The sequence below is a fragment of the Megalops cyprinoides genome, chromosome 17 (genome assembly GCF_013368585.1).
Source record: "Megalops cyprinoides isolate fMegCyp1 chromosome 17, fMegCyp1.pri, whole genome shotgun sequence".
NCBI lineage: Eukaryota > Metazoa > Chordata > Actinopteri > Elopiformes > Megalopidae > Megalops > Megalops cyprinoides.
This window is the reverse complement of record NC_050599.1, coordinates 6,668,060-6,691,754: the sequence shown is the minus strand read 5'-3', so window position 1 is coordinate 6,691,754 and position 23,695 is coordinate 6,668,060. Positions and strand designations below refer to the sequence as shown.

The 23,695-nt window shown below is 47.3% G+C and overlaps 1 protein-coding gene across 1 annotated transcript in view; it reads left to right on the top strand.

Annotated features, from left to right (window-relative positions):
- atad2b (ATPase family AAA domain containing 2B) overlaps positions 1-23,695 on the top strand; it is an 86,948-nt gene that overhangs the window by 16,066 nt on the left and 47,187 nt on the right. Inside the window, exons 12-23 of the mRNA XM_036549778.1 lie at positions 96-270; positions 733-821; positions 2,892-3,051; positions 4,156-4,246; positions 4,941-5,252; positions 6,149-6,293; positions 7,270-7,456; positions 7,915-8,100; positions 14,392-14,527; positions 17,721-17,917; positions 19,606-19,765; positions 22,311-22,433. Coding sequence (XP_036405671.1) covers positions 96-270; positions 733-821; positions 2,892-3,051; positions 4,156-4,246; positions 4,941-5,252; positions 6,149-6,293; positions 7,270-7,456; positions 7,915-8,100; positions 14,392-14,527; positions 17,721-17,917; positions 19,606-19,765; positions 22,311-22,433 — 1,961 coding nt within the window. The remainder of the gene's footprint in view (positions 1-95; positions 271-732; positions 822-2,891; positions 3,052-4,155; positions 4,247-4,940; positions 5,253-6,148; positions 6,294-7,269; positions 7,457-7,914; positions 8,101-14,391; positions 14,528-17,720; positions 17,918-19,605; positions 19,766-22,310; positions 22,434-23,695) is intronic.

The window sequence follows — 23,695 nt, the reverse complement described above, 5'->3', positions numbered from 1 at the left end:
TGTGTGTGAATTCCCCTGTGCTGCAGTACTGTGTGTGAATGCTGATGTGCTCCTGGGCTGTGTCATCATGCTGTGCTCCCGTCTCTCCCCCTCAGAGGCTGTCTGTTCTATGGGCCGCCAGGCACAGGGAAGACGCTGGTGGCACGAGCGCTGGCCAACGAGTGCAGCCATGGCGACCGCAAGGTGTCCTTCTTCATGAGGAAGGGGGCGGATTGTCTCAGCAAGTGGGTGGGGGAATCGGAGCGACAGCTCCGCCTCCTCTTCGACCAGGTGAGACTCCGGCAGAGCAGAAGGTTGTAGTTAGTATAGCTGTTTCCCTGAAGGGCTACCCTCTGTGTGCTGCTTCTTTCTGTGATAGACGTTTGCAGGCATTTAACAGTGTGGCCTCCTCTGAATGAGGAGTTTACTCAAATTTAAATATTCTTGAAACATTTTCATATCTCAAAAACAGTGGAACTTGACATAGGTGAGGGGAATTATTACAAATGAGTGGGTACCCAGAAGGTTAATTTTATTTCGGTATCAGCAAATTATTATTTGGATCCACATTCAAAGGCTAAGGATCCCTTGTAAGGAATCGCTGTTGCTGACTGTTTGGACTCAGGTCATTTGGTGATGTCCAGTTTTCCACTGGAATTGACAGTGAAGCTGAGAGTGATTAGCCACTGTCCCCTGTCCCCTGTTGATGGTGAGAGGGTGTTTAGACTGGAGAGTGAAGGTGTTTTTCTACAGGCATACCTGATGAGGCCCTCCATAATCTTCTTCGATGAGATCGATGGCTTAGCACCTGTCCGCTCCAGCAGGCAGGATCAAATTCACAGGTAAGCCGGTCGCAACCGGTTAGTTCACCACTTCCTGCTTCACAAAACGCTTTGCACTTGAAATAACGTTCTGCTGGTGCTGGAAACACGTTTTTTAATGTATTTTTTGAGCTTGAAACATTTGCAAAGAAGCATTTTGCACCAAAATTTGCACCAAATTTGATCTTCTGAAGTGGCACGTTTTGTGGCAGAGGTACAATTGTGTGCCCCTGCCTACCTTAACAGTTGTCCAGTAAAATACCTGTTTAAAAGTGAAAGGTCCCCCATTTCTGGCCATACCTGTACCTCACACATAACAAGCAGTAGTGATATAATGTAAGCATTTCTTTGTCCCAGAGGGGGAAATTGTAGAGCTGGTTATCTGCATTTGTCCATTACTCTTTCAACCGTCTGAAAGGCACATATAACCTCAAGCACTGTTATTTGTGCAAGTCATCAACATGAAGAAGTTTGTACCAGACTGTGTAGTAGACACTTTTGTGGCTTAGCCTTTTGTGGTTTTGAATATTTGCATCAGACGGCATTTTCTGTTCCTAGTTTCAGTGTCTGTTCCCAGACCACAGAGCACTGCACCAACACCTAGGCGCTTCAATATTGTTTTTCAGTATTGCATACAATATTATATTCTCATGTTTATCGCTTGTTAATCGCATTGGTGCATATACATAAATGTCAATGGTGACAGATATTTAGGAATATCTCCCCATGTGCAGGAATATGTTCTTGAGATCCTTGAATATGGTTTCTTGGATATCTCCATCACCTGTAATGTTTTTCATAGCAACAGTGACATTTTGTCAGTTGTCCTGTTCAGGGACTGATGGATGGAAATGAAAAGGTGGTTACATTGCTTCTGCCTCACATACTGGTGGTGGAGGTGATTAAGTTTTTTAATGCTGTTCAAAGTTTTCAACTTCCTTGAAAGTCTGAATTGAATGTTTTCCTTGACTAAATACTTGGTTAAGTGGTTTGCAGCAGAAAATTTGCATTTAAAATCAATATGGACTTTGGACCAAAAGCAATCAGGATTCCATGCATTGCTAACAAGGCTTGTTAATGTGGAAGAAAAAAAATCCACTTTGTCTGGCCATTTTTAATAAGTCCTTAATTTAGAACTTACCAGATCAATTCTCAGGTGTAACCTTCATTAAATAAAAAGTTAGTTAAATTTCTGTACTTTTTTATGGGTCAGACAAACTTCTCCCTTATTTCTGGGAGAGTATGGATTGTGAGAGATTGTAACTGACAAGAAATGTAATTAAAACAAACATCCAATCAGAATCCTTAGTTATGTCAGGGAATGGAGGGCTCAGTAGAAATGTGTAACTGCTTTCTGATTGGTTGGCCAGGATCCCCAATCTCATTTCCTGCGTTTATCAGTTTGGATCCTTCAGAATGTCTCCAAATCATGTTATTGAGTTATTCATTATTGTTTCTGACCACAAACTAGATGTGAAAGTCTGCTTTATTTGAGAGTAAATGTGAAGATGCTAAAATGGCAAAGCGCAGATGTAAATGATGTGTAAGAATTTGGTTTTTAGCCTTGATTGTTCAATGAATTGGTTTCCTTTGATAAGAGAAAACGCTGTTCCTTCCAAAGAGGGCGTGAGTGTCGAAGTGCTTATTGCATCATTAATGTGCTCGTCTAATGCCATCATCCAGGGAGACTCTCATCTCAATGATTTGTCCAGCTGCATGTTTACTGAAGCAATTAAGCTTAAGCACCCCGCTCAGGGGTTCAGCCACAGTACCCCACCTAAATTTAGGATCCTCAGCCCTCTAGTTACAAGCTCAGCTTCCTCTTCCATTCTGCAGAAATGAACAACTGAAGGAATGCACCCTCTACATGCCGATTTCTGCTGCGTTATTCAAAGCATTGAAACAGAAAATGTGTTCAGATGTCGGTCTTTGAGGAGCAGCTATTCTCCTGGAAGGGCATGCTGGCTGTTCCCCTGCCTGCTGACGGAGCCTGCATCCTCCCTGGGCAGCGAGCTCCCCACCCGCTGCCCTGCGCTGCTGCTGGTTCCCTCTGAAAACCTCCCCCGTGTCTGTGTCCCTCTCCCTCCGCAGCTCCATAGTGTCCACGCTGCTGGCCCTGATGGATGGCCTGGACAGCAGGGGGGAGATAGTGGTCATCGGTGCTACAAACAGAATCGACTCTATCGACCCCGCACTCAGGAGACCGGGCCGATTCGACAGGGAGTTTCTTTTCAATCTGCCTGATAAAAAGGTCCGTGGTGGTCCCACCCCCTCACCCCGAGTGATTGAGCTTATGAAATAAATGAATGATTGCTTGAATGATTGACCGGTCGATTAAGTAACCAACCGAAGGCCATCTCTTGCATACTGTAGCAGCAAACATCCATAACAGGCCCCTGGTGTTACTTCGCTCAGGAGGATTTTACTCTGATGCACTTGAGTGGACCTTATTCACACCACTTGCCTCAGCTGGGATTAGTTACATGGGTGTGAATTACCGGCTTCAGCCCTGATCTGGCGTTGCGGCTCAGAGCTGGGCCTGGAGCAGCCGTGGAAAAAGTTGAAAAAATTCTGGTACATTTTGCCTGTTGAATGTACACCTGAATAATGATTAAAGCCAGACATGACTGCTAGATCATCTCAGAGGAGTGGGAGACATGGCCACGCAGACTGGCTGTCCTACACGGTCCCGTGAGCTTCGGCTCAAAGCACACCAACAAGTGGTGACTGATTGGGAAGGGAGCGGGGTGCCATACAGTCCCATTTTTAACTGCTGCTGCCTGCTGGCTTGCTGGTGCGACACACACAGCCACACCTGTGTCCATTATCCTCTGCCTGGCATCTCTGTGACAATTCAGAATACAGCGCAGTAATAAATGCATAATAAAGCATTAATAACTGAATTATACATCATGTACAAGTAAAAACACCTTGCTCATGTCTAGTACAACATGAATAAATGTGTTGTTAAGGAGGACATCAGGGTTGCCACACAAGGTTACAGTACTTACTATTGAGATGGGCATATATGCAACATAACAAGGGCAGTTAAGCATTTGTAACCGCGCTGTATTCTGAAGTTTCACAGGTGTCTCTGTAGCCTGGAGTAGTTTGTCTTCACAGCAGGGAGCAGGTATATCAAAGGTGAATCTTTCTGCAGTGTTCTCAAAGCTTTGAGGTGTGTTTTTGAACAGTCATAAACTCCCTGCTTGTGATGTAGACCTGCAAGCGGGTGATATATATATATATATATATATATATATATATATATATTTTTTTTTTTTTTTTTTTTGCTGTTGATTTAAGGTTACTTGAAACAGTTCTGCTCTGACTCTCACCTCTCGTCTCGTCGCAGGCTCGAAAGCACATTTTACACATTCACACCCGCGAGTGGAACCCCAAACTAGCGGAGCCTTTTGTGGAAGAACTGGCGGAGAAATGTGTCGGTAAGATCGAAGGGAGAGACAAGCCGCCGCTAGCTGAGGGGCTAAACGGGTTAACCAGCGGGTCTGTCAGTGACTGTGTCTGAATAACGTGCGCAGCACGGTGAGTGCAGTGAAGGCACCGTTCCGCTCCGTTCAACCCAAACGCAACGTGCTTCTCCCTTTAAGCAGGTGATGCCTTTAAGCGGGTTTTTCCTTATTTATGTAACCTGCGCTGCGTTTTTCATTCATCCTCGGAAACAGGGGAGCCTACGATCGAATCTAAGCTCATACCAAAATGGAGCTCCCTGACCTGCTGTTACCTAGTGCACGCACAGGGCTTTGCATGTCTGAAATAATAATGATATCAATGATACTTCTGAGTGCGCGAGTTGCACCGGTTGTCTGGATTAGTTTTTCAAAAGCCATTTTGAATTAAGCACCGCATTACACTGAGTAATTGCAACGCGAGTAATAAGGTATCTTTCATTCCAGCCTCTTCCTGGGATTTGTGATCCTAATGATTTCCAAGCTGTGCTTCACAGACTCAAAAATCAGCATTTAGAAGCCTTTGGACTGTAATGTAAGGTCGATTTACCAGTAGCAGAGTTGATTGGTGGTGTAAGTGGCTAACCGGAGAGGTAATTAGTACCTGCAAAGGTGAGTTATTGAGGTGGAAAGCGTGTTCACGCTCCGTGTTTTTTTTCCCCCTCCACAGGCTACTGCGGGGCCGACATCAAAGCACTTTGCACAGAGGCGGCGCTGATGGCCCTGCGTCGGCGCTACCCCCAGATCTACGGCAGCAGCCAGAAGTTCCAGCTGGACGTGTCCTCCATCGTGCTGGGCCCGCAGGACTTCCAGCACGCCATGCGCAGCATCGTGCCGGCCTCCCAGCGCGCGCTGGCCTCCCCGGGCCACGCCCTGGCGTCCGTGGTGCGGCCGCTGCTGGAGCGCACGCTGGCTGAGGTGCAGGCCTGCCTGCTCAGAGTCTTCCCCCACGCAGAGCTCTCCCACAGGGACAGCAGGGACGGTGCGGCACCGATCGCTTCCTCTCTCACTCTCTATGCTGTCAGGTCCTGTCTCTGTCTGTATCTTCCTCCTGTCTCCTCTCTCTCCTGCTCCTCTCTCGTCCTCTTCCTCTCTATCTTTGTGCGTCTTCCACCGCTCTCTCCTCCAGTCTCTCTTTTCTCATCTCTTTCTCTCTCCTCCTCTTCCTGTCTTGTCTTTGTGTGTCTTCCTCCTCTCTTTTCTACGGTTTCTCCTTACCTATCTCTTCCTCTCTGTCTCTCTGTATCCTCTCTTTTCTCTGTCTTCTCTCCAGCCTCTTCCTCTTTCTTCCTCTTTCCTCCTCTTCCTTTGAATATTCCATCTCTGAATATTCCCTCTCTCTCTTCTATCTCTTCCTCTCCTCCGGTTTCCCCCTCTTCCTCTTTCCCCCTCTTCCTCTCTATCTCTGTCTTCCTCTCTCTCTCCAGCTGCCTCTCCTCTCTCTTATCCTGTCACTCCCTCTCAATGTCTCTATCTTCCTCCTCTCTCCTACACTCTTCTCTTCTCCTCTCTGTCCTCCTTCACCCCCCCCCCCCCCCCCCCCTTCATCACCTCTTCAGAAAGTCAAGGCTGCTCTTCAGTTAAAAAAAAAACTTGCTCTTGAAAGTTGCAAGTCCACATTATTGGGGTTAAGACTGACTCAACCTGCTGAAATAATAATGAAGTGGTTCAACACCTACATGAGAATGAAGCAGTGAGAAGAGCATAGGGCTTTCAGCTTTGCTGTATTTATTTAACCTGAACTTCACCAGTAAATACCCTCTGGAGTAAATGAATGCTGTGCAGTCTGTAAGCTTTGGAGGAGGAGGCCCAGAGGAGATAACGCCATTTAAATGCAATATAAACGTTCATTATAAATGTATTCTCTGTTGCCCTCAGATGCAGACAATCAGCTTCTGGAGGATGTGCTGTACAGTGACGATGATGACAGTGGTGCTCCATCGATTTACGATGATGTAAATTCAGGGTCTCCAAAGAAACCGACAGATGCAGCTGCACACAAGCCCTTCCTGCATTTCTCACTGTGAGTGTCACCGTGCCGCCAGAGGCCCTGTCTGACTCTGCAGCATCCAGTGCTGGGGTCCGTTCTGCTTCCGATTTCTGTTTTATTGTGCGTTTTATTTTGGGGTGTAAAACCACCAACATAAAAACAATAGGATTTGGAGTGCACGTTGAGTATATGGTGTTAAGTATTGGGATTGTAGGAGCTTATATTTATACACAGATGAGTCTGTAATTGACGTGTCTTATTGGTCCTTTTGCAAATCCGTGCGGAAACAAAGGCATGAACATGTTTGTTCAGCTTAAATCTTTCCTGTTGCTGCCATCTTGTGGAGTGTTTGTGAAAAACAGATTCTATCTCCATTCATTGGAGGGAATACTAATTTTTACAAGGATTGTAATCTCATGTAATGAATTGGACACTTGTCACAAAATTGCAGTTCCATCATTAAGAGACAAGATGAATATTTCAAGTGAACGGGTCTTAGATTATGACTGGTGTGACCAGAATGCACTATGGTCATTTCCACTGGTAGCAATAACTGGTAGCAAATAACTGCTTTGCCAAATGTGCTTAGACATCATGCGTGCATACTGGTAGCTACTCTTTTAAAGAGACCTTTTTCAGAGCAGCTCAACATTCCGTCTCTTTTTTAGTGTCACACCTCTGCTCAGCTTACAGGGAGTAACTCAGTCTCCCAGTCAGGGAGCAGAGATGTGCTGGGAGTAACTTAGTGTCTCTCCCTGACAGAGAGTAGAGATGTGCTGAGAGTAAGTCAGTCTCCCTGGTATAGAACAGAGATATGCTGGGAGTAACTCTGTCTCCCTGACAGAGAGTAGAGATGTGCTGAGAGTAAGTCAGTCTCCCTGGTATAGAACAGAGATATGCTGGGAGTAACTCTGTCTCCCTGACAGAGAGTAGAGATGTGCTGAGAGTAAGTCAGTCTCCCTGGTATAGAACAGAGATATGCTGGGAGTAACTCGGTCTCTCCCTTCAGGTCTGCCAGCCAGCAGCCCTCCTCATATCGACCGCGGCTGCTCCTGGCAGGGGACCAGGGTTCGGGACAGAGCACACACCTGGCGCCCGCGGTCCTGCATTACCTGGAGAAGTTCTCCGTGCACCGGCTAGACCTGCCCACTCTCTACTCCGTCAGCGCCAAAACCCCGGAGGAGTCCTGTGCTCAGGTGTGCCCACTGCGGACTGTACACACCAACCGTACACTGACCGCACGCAACCACACGCAAACCGCACACTTACACACCGACCGTACACTGACCGCATACAACCACACGCAAACCGCACACATACACACAGACTGTACACTGACCGCACACAACCACACGCAAACCGCACACATACACACAGACTGTACACTGACCACACACAACCACACACAAACCGCACACATACAGAGCAGACACTGACCACACACAATCATGCGTAAACCGTACACATACAGACTGACCAGGCACAGGCCACATGCAGCCAGTCAATGACTAAGCTTAGTTACACCTTTAGACCTGATAGGCATGCTGGTTCAAGTCTAGCCCAATGTCAGTGTAAAACTTACAAAACATCAGTAAGACCTCGCCCACGGCGGGCACACGTCCTCACGCCCGGCTCCCCCCTGCCTCCGCCCCAGGTTTTCCGTGAGGCGCGGCGGGCGGTGCCCAGCGTGGTGTACCTGCCCCACGTCAGCGAATGGTGGGAGGCGGTGAGCGACACCACGAAGAGCACCTTTCTCACCATGCTGCAGGACGTGCCCTCCTTCAGCCCCATCCTCATCCTGGCTACCTCCGAGACCCCCTACCAGCAGCTCCCCGAAGAGGTGAGGCCCCCTCTCCCTCGCTCTCAGCGCCGTCCGCCCGCTCCCTGCCTCTTTTCATTCCTCTTTCCTTTTGCACTTTTCCTCCGCCCCCTGTGCCCCAGGTCCCTTATTTTCCTCCTTTTTCATCCATTCCTTTCTACATCTGTCACTCTTTTTTTTTTTTTGTTTTCCCTCACCAAGTAGGAGCCCTCAGTCTATTCGCTTGCCAAACCCTCAGCAGAATTAATATAAAAAAAAAAAAAGAAAGAAAGCGCCCTCACAACAAACAACAAAAGCAGCCTAATTACCATGCGGAGCTGCCAGCGTGCGATTTCACCCCGGGAAGCGTGATCAAGAGTTACCAGCAGCTCGCTCCCGGTGCTGGCTCTACCCACGGTGCTTTGCGGGGGGCAGTTGGCTGGTGGCGAACCCCTTGATCATCACCCCGCTCTGAGGGAGAAGCGCACTCGGGGGCCCCCGTCGTAGGCCTGCTCTTCTCGCAGGTGGAAATTCATTAACAGCCCGAGTCCCGTGTTTTTCGGGAGGGGGGGGCTTCGGGGGGGGTTGAGACACGCTTTGAAGGGGTTATTCATAAAGGCGCGGGAGCTTTCACTGAGTCACGGAGTCACCTCCTTGTCTGCGTGCTCTTCACACCTGCGCCCGTACGGAATATAAAAACGTTAAACGCTCCCTCCTCGTTTCCCCCCTTCACGTTAGTGCGTAAATATTACACGCACACCGGTTTCAGCCGCGGTGCTGAAGGATTACGCGGTGCGCTGTTTACCGGTGTGTGCGCCCGAGCCGGGCCGAGGAAAAGCTGGCGCCTTGCGGGGCGGGGTTGGTAACACTGTTCGGGGCGTGGTTTTTGGAGCCCTCGGCTCTTTCCGCCGGGGCACAGCGAAGCGTTTCCTCCTCGCTGGCTCCTGGATGCTGCGCTTTTGGCTCGACGCGCCGCTGGCGACGGACGGCTCCTCCGCAGCCTCGCATTCTGTTCCCTCGTACTGTGTAATTGTGGATTATCTCCTACGGTTTTCGCCAGCCTCTTTAAATATGCAGATTTTAGCACCGCGATGGAGTCGTAACGGAGCAGAGAGAAAACACTCCAAACCCCTTCATCTGGAAATTTCTATTATCCAACACTATGTTTAGAGAGGCACAAGGTTTTTCTGTAGGGAAATATGAACAGTTATTGTGCGTTACAGTTGGTAAGAATAAAATTAAAGTGGCAGTATTACAATCCTATATTCTAGGGAATGTGTATTGATTTAAATATAGAGCAGGTAAAGCTTTTAGGCAGATTTGCCAAGCACAGACCAAATGAACTGCCCCCACAAAGCTGATATTAGCTTTGATTGCTTGATGTCCAACCAAACACATTCCCTTGGGATTGACCCTCAATAAGAACCACCCTACATACTCTGCGGTTTGAATTTAATGGACACGTACACTATCTGTTTGGAAAAGGTGTCTTTATAGACACAAAGAAGTAACCCACTTGTTATTTAGATCCCATCTTTGTTTTTTAAATAGTTGCTTTAGGATATGTGCTCTAGATTAGAAGTTAAACATGTCCAATTAGTGTTCCCTGTGTGAATGTCTCGGGTGTTGAAATGAGTTTCCTTCAGCACAGAACACCGTAAACATATCGACACAGATGTTACTGCAGAGCATGCCAAAGTTAGTGTCGACTTTTCCTCCTGTGCACGGTCCATGCTGATTGGCATAGCAAGGCTTTATCATGGGGACAAAGGGGGTGAAAAATCCATGACACCAGCCAATCAGGATGCACGGTAATAAGCTTGTCCTTGGAAATCTGGGCTTCCTCAGAGCGCCTCGGAGCAGTCTTCGCGGGGGGCCTTCGTGTGAAGCTGGGATCGATGCCGGCACCTCGCGAAAACGAAAGCTGCCAAAGCCGCGATTTTAATCAGTCGGATAGAGCAGCAGAAACAGCCTTCTTTTAAACTTCATCCTTCGTTTGTTCTTGAGAGATTTGGAAAACATGAAGGAAATAACAGATAAAGCAGCTTGACCGAGAAAGAATAATAATAAAAAAAAGAAGTACAGTGCTGCCACGGTACAGATACATTTACTAAGCCAACAGAGAAAGAGGAACGCTGATAAAAAAAGCTCTAAAATTGTCTGTGTGTCTGTTTCTTTTCCCCTACCTGTACTGCTATATTTTCCTGCTCAAAACCTTGAATGTAAAAACTGAGGGTGTCTTTGGTTAGGTCTGTACTAGGCTGAAAAATGTGCAACATTTGAAAATGAACCCAGTGTTGAGATGAACTTGCCAAGCACAAGCCTTGACAGGAACCTGTGGAAATGGAGCGAGCTGGTCTTAGCAAATCACTTGGCGGTAAAATAACATTATTCACTTAACACATCTTTCAGCCAATCCAGAAAGAAGCCCTGAGCAGAATATGGTCATCAAAAGTCTGAATTATCCGTAGCATCTCAGATTTAATTAAGAAATGGACAAAAGAGGCGTATTAATTACAACTTCAAAATGTCCTTTAGAGTAGAGAATAGGTAAAATAGAAGAGCACAGTGCAGCCTGGAGTGTGGGGCTGAGGCGAGGGCGTTTGCAGTAATTCTTTTTGAAAGCACAAATGCAGGCTTTTGCGATCTCAAAAATAACTGTGTTAAATGTAAATTTTAAAATGAAATTGAAGTGCTTTTCTATGCAAGCAGGCACAGAAAGGTGTGTGTGTGTGTGTGTGTGTGTGTTTTGGGTGCCTGGGTGTGTGTGTGTGTGTGTGTGTGTGTGTGTGTGTGTGTGTGTGTGTGTGTGTGTGTGTGTGGGTGGATGGGTGGGTGGGGGTCACTTGCAGCAGTGTGGCACTGTGGATTTTACACAGCAGGGGAAAGGCTGATATTTAAAGGCAGATGGCGCCTTGTATCGGAGCAGAAAATCTCTGTTCAGTCTGGTTTTCTGGCGCGGGCAGAGGGCAGCCATCCTCGCCGTGGCCCGGTGCCATACGGGATCCGTCCCTCTCCGTTAGGACACGGGTTCCAGCGTCGTCGGGGGGGCCCCTGGCGCCCCCGCCCGTCACAGTGAGGTGACAGCTGTCGCTCACCCTGGCTCAGAACCCGCCCCGAGCAGCGGGCGAGTGGGAGTGCAGCCTGCTGGGGCTCAATCTCAGCGTCGCGGCGTCGTTAACACACAGAACGGGACACGGCGGGGGGGGAGGCTGAGCAGAGCCGGGCGCCTCGGCACCGCCGCGGGATTGCCGACGGAGACCTTGTCAGTCAGTTTCCCAACAGTTTTGAGGGAGGTTATGGTGGTGGGGACATTTTGAGCAGAGCTGAAAACAGCTCCAAGCCTTGGGCGGCGTAGATTTAAAATGCACCCTGCCCTGACTCATCTGACTCCATATTGGAATGCCTCGCAGCTCCTCTCTTGTGATCTCTTGGAAAATATTAAGCTTTTTAAAAAGATTTTCTTTTCCTTTTTTTGTGAATAAGAACAAGTCCTGGGCTTTGTTCCAGCTCACTGCATGTGTGCTTAGATGGTTGTGATTTTCAACTCAGTGGAATGTAGTTTAAGGTTTAGGGGTTGATTTTGACTTATAAATAATAGTACTAACATAAAACATGGTTTGTTCTGTATTGAATACTTCAGTCTCTCTCTTTAACCTCTGCACACGAGCAGGATGCTGAAGGGCAGGTACAATACCTGCTGATGTCGTCTCAGCAACTCAGTGGTGCTTGATAGGTGACTAGAGGGTGCTGTTGAGCAGTGTGACAACTGGACCCTGGCTGATAAAACCCATCATACCCCATCAGAACCGAGCCAGTTATGTTCTGCTGCTGTGGACTCCTGGTTATTGTCAGCTAATGGCACAGCCTGGACTTGAACTGGTGATAATTTGCACTCTTGGGCTCAGCCTGCACTGGGAATGAGCTATACTGAGTCACTTGCACAGCCCGGATATACAGTATATATTTTCGGAGGTTTATAGCCCTGCATCAAAACATTTTTTTTGTATGTGAATTCATCCAAGGGGATTCTCTTTGAAAAGAAACTTTGCTGACTTTTAATTTCAGAAAACCTGGCACTTTTATCTCTCCATTTATTCAACGTCCGTCGGCTCTCGCCTCCTGACTCATTTCGGCCGCGATTTTCCAGGGGAAAAAAACGGAAGAGAACTCATTAGTGCATGGAGAGCACTTCATCATCTCCGTCCCTGCGAGACCCCGCCTGTTTGTCCTCCAGTTTTCCTCAAGCTCCGACTTGGGGGGGCTCTCCTGCGCTCGGAGCTCTCGGCTCCGTGCTCCACTGATGCAGAGCCAATAACCCGCTTCCCGTTCCAGCGCCCTAATCGGGATGAAGTAAAAATAATCACCTGGTGTGGGCTTTGAGCAGATGTGGCCTCGTGAAGGCTGTGAACAGAGGAGGATGAAAATGAGAGAGAGAGAGAGAGCGCGAGAGAGAGAGAGCCACCTTATCAAAGAGAAAGGGAAGGGTATTTAGCTGATGGCATTTGAGAAGATTGATAAATATGTAAATATGAATAGATAACTATGAAGCAGATGTCTGGGTTTCATAGAATTTTTTTTTTTTTTGAGCACAGGCTTTCATCATGATGAATCACTGCACTTTTTAAGTGATTCATTTTCCTTTTTTAAATGCATCATGCAATACCTAAACATTGGTAACCCTTTATATCAAGTTAACCTTCCAACAGTGTAAAATATCAAACAGTTGGTAATTACACTACTCATTCCCTGGTCCTGTAACAGTATGCTTATACACCCTTGTGCCTGAGGTTATTACCGTATTATTACACTGGTATAAGGTCAGCTTCATGTAATATTGACAAGGCGTTTTCTTAATTAAGGCATGCATTGGCAGGGTCCTCTCCTCTATTTCAGTCCTCTGTAATGTGCAGCCGGGGCCTGTCAGAGGAGATGTTATGTGAGTTTCTTGGCAGGATCAGTCAGTTGCCAGAAGCCTTTATGTGTACTTCTCTGTTCGAATATCAGTACACATCCGTGTCAGTTTGATTTAGGGAGCCTAAAAACAGGCAGATTATACATATGGCCCTTTGCAGACAGGCTTGTTGCAATGCACGAATACGCACAGCGCGGTGTCCGTCGTTCGGAACGTGATCAGTCAGAGGGATCGATTCTCTCACCTGGAGCCGTTTGATCTTCAGGCAAGAACGAGAATGTCAGGAAGCGATGGGAACAGAGCTGACCAAAAAAAAAGACCAGCAGGTTGTTAACAGGCTATTTAGAACTTTGGGCGAGCAGAACTCGGCTGGGTGAGACTAAGAACCCCGGGGGGGCATTGTGTTGTAACTCACTGGGGTGGACAGGGCTGGAAATACAATCGGAGTTCAGTCAGCTAAAACATGAAGCTGCCAACAGACATGAACAAGTGAAAGGAACCGATTGATTCAGTTCACATAACAGCAAGTGTCAGATCCTCGGCCTTTTCCTAAGTTTTTACTGTAGCTCCCAAAGCGTTGTGTTTCAAACTAGCACTGAATCACTTTATGCCCCTTTTGGTTTTAAAACTTTTTGTGTCTTAATGCTGAGTGCTCTTCAGTTACTGTAAACTCAGGAGTCAGGGAATGGCTTAAGTTTACTCACTCACCTAAAAATGACATGAATGCTTGATGTTGCAGGATTCTTAGTCATGTAACGGTCTGCAAAGTTTGGTACTTATAACCTTTTTGATGGTTTTATTCAGATGTTTTTCATCACTATGAAAAGCTGATGGGAGGTGTCCTTCTTGCCCTCTGACCTTTGACCTTCGTAACAGGGCTGTATACTGTGTAGAAATTCCCGTTTTTTTTCAGCACACAAAACCGAATAGACCTTCACTGTTTTTCTAGCAAGGCAGGACACCTCTGTCTGCAACAGACTTTGTAAGTGTTTGCCATTAAATGTATGCATGTTGTGAGCTGAGGTGGCTTTAGCACTACAAATACGCCTTTTCATTTACTGTGTACCCTGTGCTGAGAGACGTTTTCAAATGAAAAGATTAATGCTCATTTTAAACCGATAATTATCATATTCCACCTCATAAATATCACCTGGCAGGTCAGCTATACATAACAGCTCATTAATTGTTTCACGCACTGTCTGTAGACGTTTAGTATTCATTGTGCCTAAATGTGAGTGCTTCTGTGGAAGTGAGTACTTATCTGTGTATCTGAGTACTCATGTGAATATGAGTATGTAAGTACTCGTTGTGTGTGAGTGTGAATACATCCTGTATGTATGTGAATAGTCATTGTGTGTGAATGTGAATACATCCTGTAAGTAAGTGAGTACTCATTGTGTGTGGATCTGTGTTCCCAGGTGAAATGCATCTTCAGGAGCAAATATGATGAGGTGGTGAATCTGAAGAGGCCGAATAAGGAGGACAGAAGGAAGTTCTTCAGAGACTTGATCCTGGTTCAGGCAGCCAGGCCTCCAGCATGCAGGAACAGAGCAGGTGGGTAGAGGTGTTTGTGCCGCTGCTGCATGTTTGAGATCCTAAAGCACGGAAAGGCCCGGAAAAAGCACAGCTCTGGAACGTGTGAACACGAATAGTAACTAATCAGGTGGTTGTCGCGAATCAACTTCTGCAAACAGCGCTGTGAATGTTGCCTCAGAGAAATTCCAGCGATTTGTCTTTTTGCCGTCTTCATTCGTCAGGAATTCTATTAGAGCCTTTCAGCAGCACACCGGCAGGCAACGCCCGTGTTGTGAATAGCAATCAGAAAAGCCAGATGGACAGTCCAACCTGCAGTTAAAAAAGAGCATGTCTGTACCGGCGTGTGTGCATGCTTCCTGAGACGATGTGAGCACGCAGGTGCATTAGTAGGTGTGTTTCTCAGTTCGTGTGTGGAGGTGATGGTGTGCTCGATGCTGTCCTCTCCCCAGCCAGCTGATACTGCCTCTGTGTTTTTGCATTTCGTGCATCAGGGTACTGTCCCCCAGACCCCCCCCCCCATAACTGTAACCCCCCCCCCCCGCCTGCCAGGTTTCATCACTCCCCGCCACGCGCTTATTCTCTCGGAAGAGGAACTTCTCGAGTCGCCCCTGTCAGCTGCAATGTCTTAAGCGTGTCTCGGCCCTCCCTTTGTGCAGATTGAATTTGCTGGCTGACTGAGTGATATTTAAAAGGATTTCACACTCTCCCAGACGCGGCTCCCTGACGGCAAGGAGTGACATCTCCGAGCCCCGGTCCCCCCCCCCCCCCCCCCCCGGCAGCTGGCTCCGGTCAGGCGGAGGAGCCGCGCGCAGGGTCGCACGGACAGACCGGCCAGCGTGTAGCGCGTGACGCGGCTCGGGAAGCGCAGCTGGGGCTCCTGTCAGCCTGTCAGGGAGCGCTGCGAGCCCTGGCAACACACTCGCAAAGCACACAGCACCGCCAGGGGGGGCGGGGGGCGGGGGGGGGGGGCAGCTTGTCTGAAGCGTTTTCAGCTAGAGATGTTACGGAGGAACACGTTTCCGTTAACGTGTGGAGATCTTTGGACCAGTGTGTTGGGGTACAGAGGTGCCAGATCCTGTATTATTAATCCATATTGTTATTATTAGTCTTGCATATATTCAACATTGCAGTGATATATGGTACTTGCACATCTTTTTCAACCTAACTTCCTTTTTCATCCCTCTAAGACCTTGGAACCATAGTCTATATTTTTGTCTTTGGTTTAGTTCAGTCTAAATATGGTTGTGAGTTCCCCTACCTGCTCTTAATATAGCCAAGTTCACACTTATAGTGGTTAAAAGTGGAAGCTGTCAGTGCTGCTAGAAGCAGGTAGCGAAGCCTGTGGTTAGTGCTGCTCAGTACACTAATGAGCATTCTCTTGCGCGTGTGGCCGCAAGTGGAAGGGGGCAGCGGTCAGCGCACAGATAACATTTAGCACCTCCAGTTTTCCGTTTCAGTACACGACGTTAAGAAATGAGTTTTGTCTGTCTTGTGGTTTGCATTGGAGAGTTTATAACTTCCCCCTCATGTGCCATTAGAGTCTGCACAAACTCAACTAGGAAGATCCACCGTAGGGGCTCTAAGGTGCCCAATCTTCGAGGCATTAAGGCATGGCATCTAAGGCCCCGGTCTGTGGCATTTAAGGTGCCAGTCTTGGAGGTGTATAGGTGTGGCGCCTAAGGCTTCCAGTCCTGGAGGTGTGAAGGCATGGTGTCGACAGCTCCCAGTCTTGCAGATTTGGCTGGGGGGAGCATGAGGCTGGGTGAGATTGGACAATGGGGTGTTTAAAGCCGATAGCAGAAGCATGACGGGGCTTCATTATCCCGGCGAAATAAAAACCATTTCATAACGCTTAGATGAAGAGCTCAAGACTTTCCGGGCTACTGCTTTAAGGTCATGCCTACTGGCACACAATGACTTCACTGAGACTTGAATGATGCGGTCAATTAGAATTGATCGTATTTTGGGGTGTTCCCGGGGGACCTGATGGCCGAAGGCTTTCAAATGTAAATGCGCTGAGAAACCTTATTGATGCCAGGCAGGGGTCCTCGCTTCCGCTCCACGGGGGGTCTCCCCTGAATAATACAGCAGACCCAATTCCATCAAGAACGGTCCAGGGGATCCGGGGGGCTGGTTCATATCAAAGGATGGAGCATTATTACTGTTAATTTGATTCATTATTACTAATGTTACCGGCACAGCCGCTGATGGTGATGGCTGATCGTAACGTCACCACAGCGTTGTGTGGAGCTGTAAATGAAATCTGTTGAGCGCGTGTTTGGACACACCTTGAGGATGCAGCTTTTGAGTGGCTGTCTGTGTGCACCGCAGGTGTCCTGGTGTTTCAGACTGATATGCCTCCCTGTGTGTGTGACTAAATCTTTGTGCACACATTTAAAACAGATGTGAAATGGTTTTTTCGTCCCCTTTTACTCCTTAAAACCTTTCTATTCAAACTCAAAAGTGGTTCAGATTTGGTTTGCCTCGCATCCGTTAGCAGGTAGGAAGGGTGTCGTTACTGTTGTATTTAGGATTCTCTTTGTAAGAACGGAGAGAGGGAATACACATTACAGCGGTTTCCAAACTAAACCCTCAAATGTGACTGTGTATGGGTGCGTATACATTTACCTGTGTGAGATAATGCATCTGTTTACCTGTGTGAGGGTACCTGTGTATAACTGTGTGGCTACATGGAGGTGTGTGCTTGCTTGCTTGCTTGCTTGCTTGCGAGCGTGTGCACTCACCTGTGAAATTTATGTGCGTCTCTGCATGTGTACAGTATTTGCATGCATGCAAGCGTTTGCTTTTTTGTTAGTGTGTGTTCGCTGTGTGACTGTGGGTTTATGTGCTTGCGTGAGCATGTTTGTTGGTGTTTGATTGTGTGCGTGTGAGTGTGTGTGTGTTCACCTGTGTGTGTGTGTGTGTTTGCTTGCAGGTGAGTGTGTGTGTTCACCTGTGTGTGTGGGTGTTTGGTTGTGTGTGTGAGTGAGTGTGTGTATGTGTATGAGTGTCTGTGTGCATGTTAGTGAATGTGTGAGTGTCTGTGTGTTAGTGAGAGTGTCTGAGCGTGTTTGTGTTAGTGTGTGTGTGTGCGCGCATGCGTGTGAGTGTTAGTGTTTGTGTGTGTGTGTGTACATGCATGCTGTGTGTTACCGCATGGCTGACCTGGTGCCTCACCCCCTGCCCTGCTCCCCTGCCCCGCCCCGTGCAGCGCGGCGGATGCTGGAGGTGCTGCTCCCGGCGGAGGACCCCGGGCCGCGCCAGCTGTCCGAGGAGGAGCAGCGCCGCCTGGAGGAGCAGGAGGAGAACACGCTGCGTGAGCTCCGCCTCTTTCTCAGGGACGTCACCAAACGGCTGGCCACAGACAAGCGCTTCAGCATCTTCAGCAAGCCCGTGGACATCGAAGAGGTCAGCCGCTCCGCCCCGCCCTGCCCTCCCCGCCCCGCCCCACCGTCCCACAGACTGACCTGGGATCAGGGCACATTACTAACCGCTGTGCAGTTATATCTGGCCTTCTGGAAACCTTGCAGAAGCATTGTGTAGTGGGTGGGAGACTGGACCTGCTTAGGAGACACAGGTGGTAAAAACTTAAACATCCACCTGTCTTTTTGGCCATCGCTTCTGAAAGGCACATGAAAGGCACGGAACTTGTTAACTTGTTAATTGAGTAATATATTGACATTTTAATTCAGGTGTCATTGTGAACTAACTGGAACTAACTGTTACCACAGAGTTGCACCTGCTTAGCAAATACAAAATTGTTGAATAATTTGGTAAATAATATAAGTCATAATTGAATAATCAAGCAAGCGCGGTAATGATTAATTGAATAAGTGCCATGTTACCTGTGTAACGTCATGCCTCAAGCCCGGCAGACACTTGTGCGATTTGGCTGTGCGGCTCCAGCGGTGTTGTACGCAGCAGAGCGCTTAGGTGTTGACATCTCTGCCACCGGTTGCGAGCGCTCGCTGAGCCCGCAGAACCAGGCAATCTGTCACGAATCTCGCGGCGAGGGATGTATCAAGTGAACCTCATAATGAACTCTTATTGGTTTCCACTTGCACGCGGCCAGGCGGGAAATTGAAAAACCGACACGTTTTGGAAAATGGCATCTGTGCCATGGAAAGCCAGTCGTGCATCCTTCATGAAATATACTGTAGCTAAGTAACTACAGCTCACAGATTGAAATAGCTTTTTTTTTTTTTTTTTAACAGCGACACAAATCAGAACATGACAATAGCATTAATAGAGTGATGATGATGATGATGATGAGGAGGAAGATGGCGATGTCGTCATCCTCTTTCTCATCATCACGTAATGGTAGTCGTACACTACAGGTGGGCAGATGGGTAGAAAGAAGTTTATATTTAAAGCTGTAGTAATAAATTACTATTTTGTACCAGAAGTTGGCAGTAAAGGCAGAGTTGCTGGCCTTTGAATTTGGCCGTTTATTAAGTGGCGATTTTTTACATCATCAACTTGGGAATGTCATTTTACCATAGCGGTCAATACAGTGTCAGTCTTAACTTACTGAAGTAAAAGTCAGACCTTAACCAAGCTTGCTAGCTAGCTAACTGTGCTGGACTAAGCCATCTGTTTTCTAATCATAAGAAAAGCAATCTTGCTAATCTATATCCAGTTAAAAGCTGAATAGCTTCTAGGTTAGCTGCTGAGCAAGGTGGACCAAGCTGCTTCAGTAAATTTTCTTAGCAGCCTCTTACTCTGAGTTCTGTCTACATTTGGTCTCTAGCTCTGCTTCAGCTGCCAGTCAAATCTGTGTTGAAATTCCACCTGCCCACCTGCCGTGCCTGAATTTTCTTATTTGTCGAATTTAATAAAAACAGAAGCTGTTGTCTTGAAAAATAATCTCCTACTCAAACCGTCCACAGCTAGCTGGATTGCAGCCAGGTCGCTTGAGGTTGTACAGTGTCATTGCAGGCAGCCGAGTTGCATGTTTTTTGAATGCAGCCTAGCTGAGCAGTCAGAATGGCGTAATCCTATACCTGAGATTGGGGGGAATAGTTTGTCAGTTTGTCTGATTATTCAGTTTTTGCTTCTCCATGTGGTTTGTGTTGTGGTTTTGTTTTGTTTTACAGGTCTCAGATTACCTAGAGGTCATCAGGCAGCCCATGGACTTATCAACCATAATGACCAAAATCGACACCCATAAATATCTTACTGTGAAGGATTTTCTCACAGATATCGACCTCATCTGCAGCAACGCACTCGAGTACAATCCAGACAAGGACCCCGGAGGTGAGAGACCACAAACCAGTCATTTTTCCACAAAGCCGTGTCCATCAAAGACGCTGACCTACTTTGAGCTTCCCCGAGCACGGGAAGAGGCAGCGGGAAGACGGGAAGTTATTTTCCGACTCTAGCGCCTCACGCCTCTTCAAGTGACGCCGCGCAACGCAAATCCAAAGACACGATCTGCCAACCAATCAATCTGGAAATTAGCTGGGAGGCAGTCCTTTGGGGGAGGGGGAGGAAATGGTAGCTAGCTGAGAGCGTGTCTGACAACCTTTTGGAGTTGGCAGCCGTGGTTTTCCAGCAGACAGCTGCATCGCAGATATTCCTTTTTCATCTTTCTTTATTGTTGTCATATTTAGTCTCAACCATTTGAAAACTGAGTTCCTGAGGAAAAACTGAAATGCCATCTCCCGTGAAAATTTCACGCGGCTTATCTGATGAAGCGTTGAGAACGCGCAGCTTGGGAGTCGGGAAGGTTTCTTGATAAGGAGAAACGGGAAAACCGAATTCTCCTCAAACTATACTAAAGCTCTGTTTCTTCTTTAATGATGTCTGAGTTGCCTTTCAGGCACGATGAAGCATGAGCAGAAATGGTGCCAAAGTATTGTAATATCCATGTTAATGGAGTTAGATCCATGCTATTGGGAAATTGAATTGAATTGGTTTGAATTTGTAAATGATCGAGTCTGAAATTTGTCAAGTAGAGCAAGTAATGTTTGCAGTTGAAATTCCATGTTTGAATGTCACAACTGTACATTGGATTTTATCAGATTTTATGCTTGAAATTCAGTTAAAACGAAAGCTATATTCAACTTCTCCGTTGCATTCAAAGCAGTTACTTCTGCAAATTCAAATTCAGATCGTGAAAATTATGATTCAGCACATGCAAGTGACAAGTGGGGTATTTAAACCATTTCATTTCTCAGAAGGCTGTAACTCCATGCACTCTCCTACTGCGGTCCATATATTAGGGCATTTTACTGTATGTTTCAACAGAAAATCGCAAAATATTCATTTTTTTATTATGAGACACACATATTTGGTGATAAATACTGTCCTTAGTGGCATGTAACGTGCTTAATTACACTATATAATATTTGAATATAGAACATTCCAGGGCAATAATTCTGAATATTGTTGTGGTGTTGCGGTTGTGTTCTCATAACATAACAAAACCTTCAATTAAAAACACCATTTAGTTTTTTTTTTTATTGTTGGCGCCCTATGGATAAATTGATCCTCCACAAAAGGTAATTAAATGGCTTTGCAATAACAGGCCTGATTCAGTGGATTTAATTGCAGGCAGTGTCCACAAATGTTACTCTGAGGGAAAAAAGGCAATTTACATTTTTAATAAGGAAACCACCAGAACTACTAATCATCTTTGTCCCAGGGGATGAAGTCAGGGCTCTTCACAGTTTTTGTTTTTACTATTTAGACCTGAAGAACTGAAAGGGAAAAAACACATTGTTTCCTTCTCCCTCTGAAAACCATTTAAAAGTCATTTTGCTCCTGCTTTGCTCTGCTGCTGTAGTGGAGGCGCGGAGCAAAGCATCGAGCAGGGGCGATGTATTCCCCCTAGTCTTTATGCGTTTCGCTCTCGTTCGAGTGACAAAAGAATGCCCATGCCACGGTGTCAGTGTTTCCACCAGGAAAGCGACAAATGAAGCTCTGCTTATTTGAGTTTGCCTGCTTGTGCTGGTGGTATGAACTTCTCGTGAGTTTGGGAAGTGAAATGAGGAGGGCAGGGGGAGTGGGCAGAGAGAGGGGCAGGGCCGGGTGGGGGTGGCGGCCGCTGGCGGGACGCGGGCGTGTGGAGGCAGCCCACCTCCCGCTCGCAGCTCTGACCCCTGTAATCCCGGCCCCTGCATCGCTAGATTGCCTTCGATCTCCTCGGCCTGGCCTCTACCGCGGTCATTTGTGTACGTCCTCTAATCAAAGAGGTGGAATGCATGTGGAACGTGACCCTGCCGCCTCTTGGTAGCAGAGCCCAGCTGTTATCTTCAGTAATAAAGAGGAGCTGTGTGTGGGTCTCTTTTTTTTTTTTTTTTTTTTTGGCTGGGTGTTTTTCTGCCTCTTTGACATCTCCCTCAAAGGAGAAAGGATTTAAGGATAGCAGAGGGGAATTACTTCCTACATAATTACTGCTGGAGTTAGTGAGACTTTTCTGCTGTTTTCACAAACAGTGAGAAGATGCAATATTCCTCCTTCCCACAGAAAATCAATTTCAAAGGCTGACACTCCAAAATGCGCTTTTGGCGCTAATGCATTCTTTCACTTTGCAAAGAAAGTTTACGGATTACCAGACACACACAGAGGACGCTAAAATAAACGGATAGCAGATTTACAAGATAAACCGCTAAAATAAACAGGTTACAGATTTACCGGATACATGCTAAAGTAAACAGATTACAGACTCGAATTTGTTTGCGTTGTAGGAGAGGGCCCGGCAGCGGGCATTTGCATTTGCAGAGGTGTGAAAGTACATTGTGTATGTTAGTGCGAAGGCTGCAGTGTGCTAACGGGCTCCTGCTCCCCCCCCTCCCAGATAAAATCATCCGCCACAGAGCGTGCAGCTTGAAGGACACCGCACACGCCATGTTCGCCTCGGAGATGGACGTGGAGTTCAGCCGCATGTGCGAGGAGATCAAGGAGGCCAGGAGAAAGAGAGGTGACCTTGGACCGCCGATACGCACATCACTGTGGAGCAACTGTAGCGCCCATGTGGCAGAGTTTCGTTAACGTGTTGTTCTGTTTCGCTGAAATTTTCTCCCGAGTTTCCCGCCTCAGTTTCATGCCCTGAGCTTGCCTCTTTCTTGCACAGCACTCTCATTCTGCCCAAATGGAAAACGTCACGGTCGGCTTCCGGAAGGTTCCGCCGCTGCGGACATATGCCCTGAATGAGAGCCGGTTGTTTGTAGCTCTCAGGGGGGTTTAACGTACTCGTGTTTTTCGGCTTGGCCAGACACGAAACAATGAATATTAAGGAGCTCATTGGGACGCCGAGTGGTGCCTCTCGCCATAAAGAGGCCGCTGCTGGTCTGACTTAGACAGGGAGGAGAGGTTATGTGCAAAATCTGAATTTACCAACTGTCTGCAGTCTCAGGAGGCTGTGCCCAGCAGTGCCCTTCATTCTGTTGCTGTTTAATGGAGTACAGAACTGTACCAGCATTGCAGGGTGAGAAGTTAACTCCTACAAAGGCTTTGCATTGGTAATGTATTCGGCACTTTAAAGTGACAGATACTGTATTTCACTGTGCTGCACACATACTAATACTGTACTACACTATACCACAGTAAAATACTTTGGTATTTGTGTTTGACACATTGTGTTCCCCCATTAAAACACACTGACCTACGCTGCGGAATCGGTGAGATGTTGTTTTAGAAAATGAGCCGCTGATTGCCCTTATTCTTCTGCTGGAAACAACGGCAGAATCACTGGCCAAATGCAGAGGTGTGATTAGGGCCTACCTGGAGCAGATGGAGAGGGATGTGGAGACAGAGACAGAGAGAGAGAGAGAGAGAGAGAGAGGGATGTGGGGGTGAGGAAGAAAGCTGTGTTTGTTGGCAGCGTGTGTCATGGTGGGACAGGGACTCCCTCTGAACAGCAGCTTTGAGGGTAAGATGCGCTCCTCAGCATGGCTGTGGACGCTGGAGTCCCACCTCCATTCTCTAAAGCAAACAGGGGTTGCTGCCCTGCGCGTGAGTTCATGAATAGAGAGCTTTTTCTGCCCAGATTCTTCTGTGGGCAGGGACAGGCGTACCTTGTTTGTTAGCTTATCTCTCCTTTTGGCACAGAGCATTCAGACAGTTGCTGTCCCCTGTTTGCATTGCATTATTCTCGTGGGTGCGCGTGTAACCTCTCGCAGGCTCTTCTCTGCTTTGATAAACACACACGCCATTTGCCACCCTTTGATTGTGAGGCCTCTC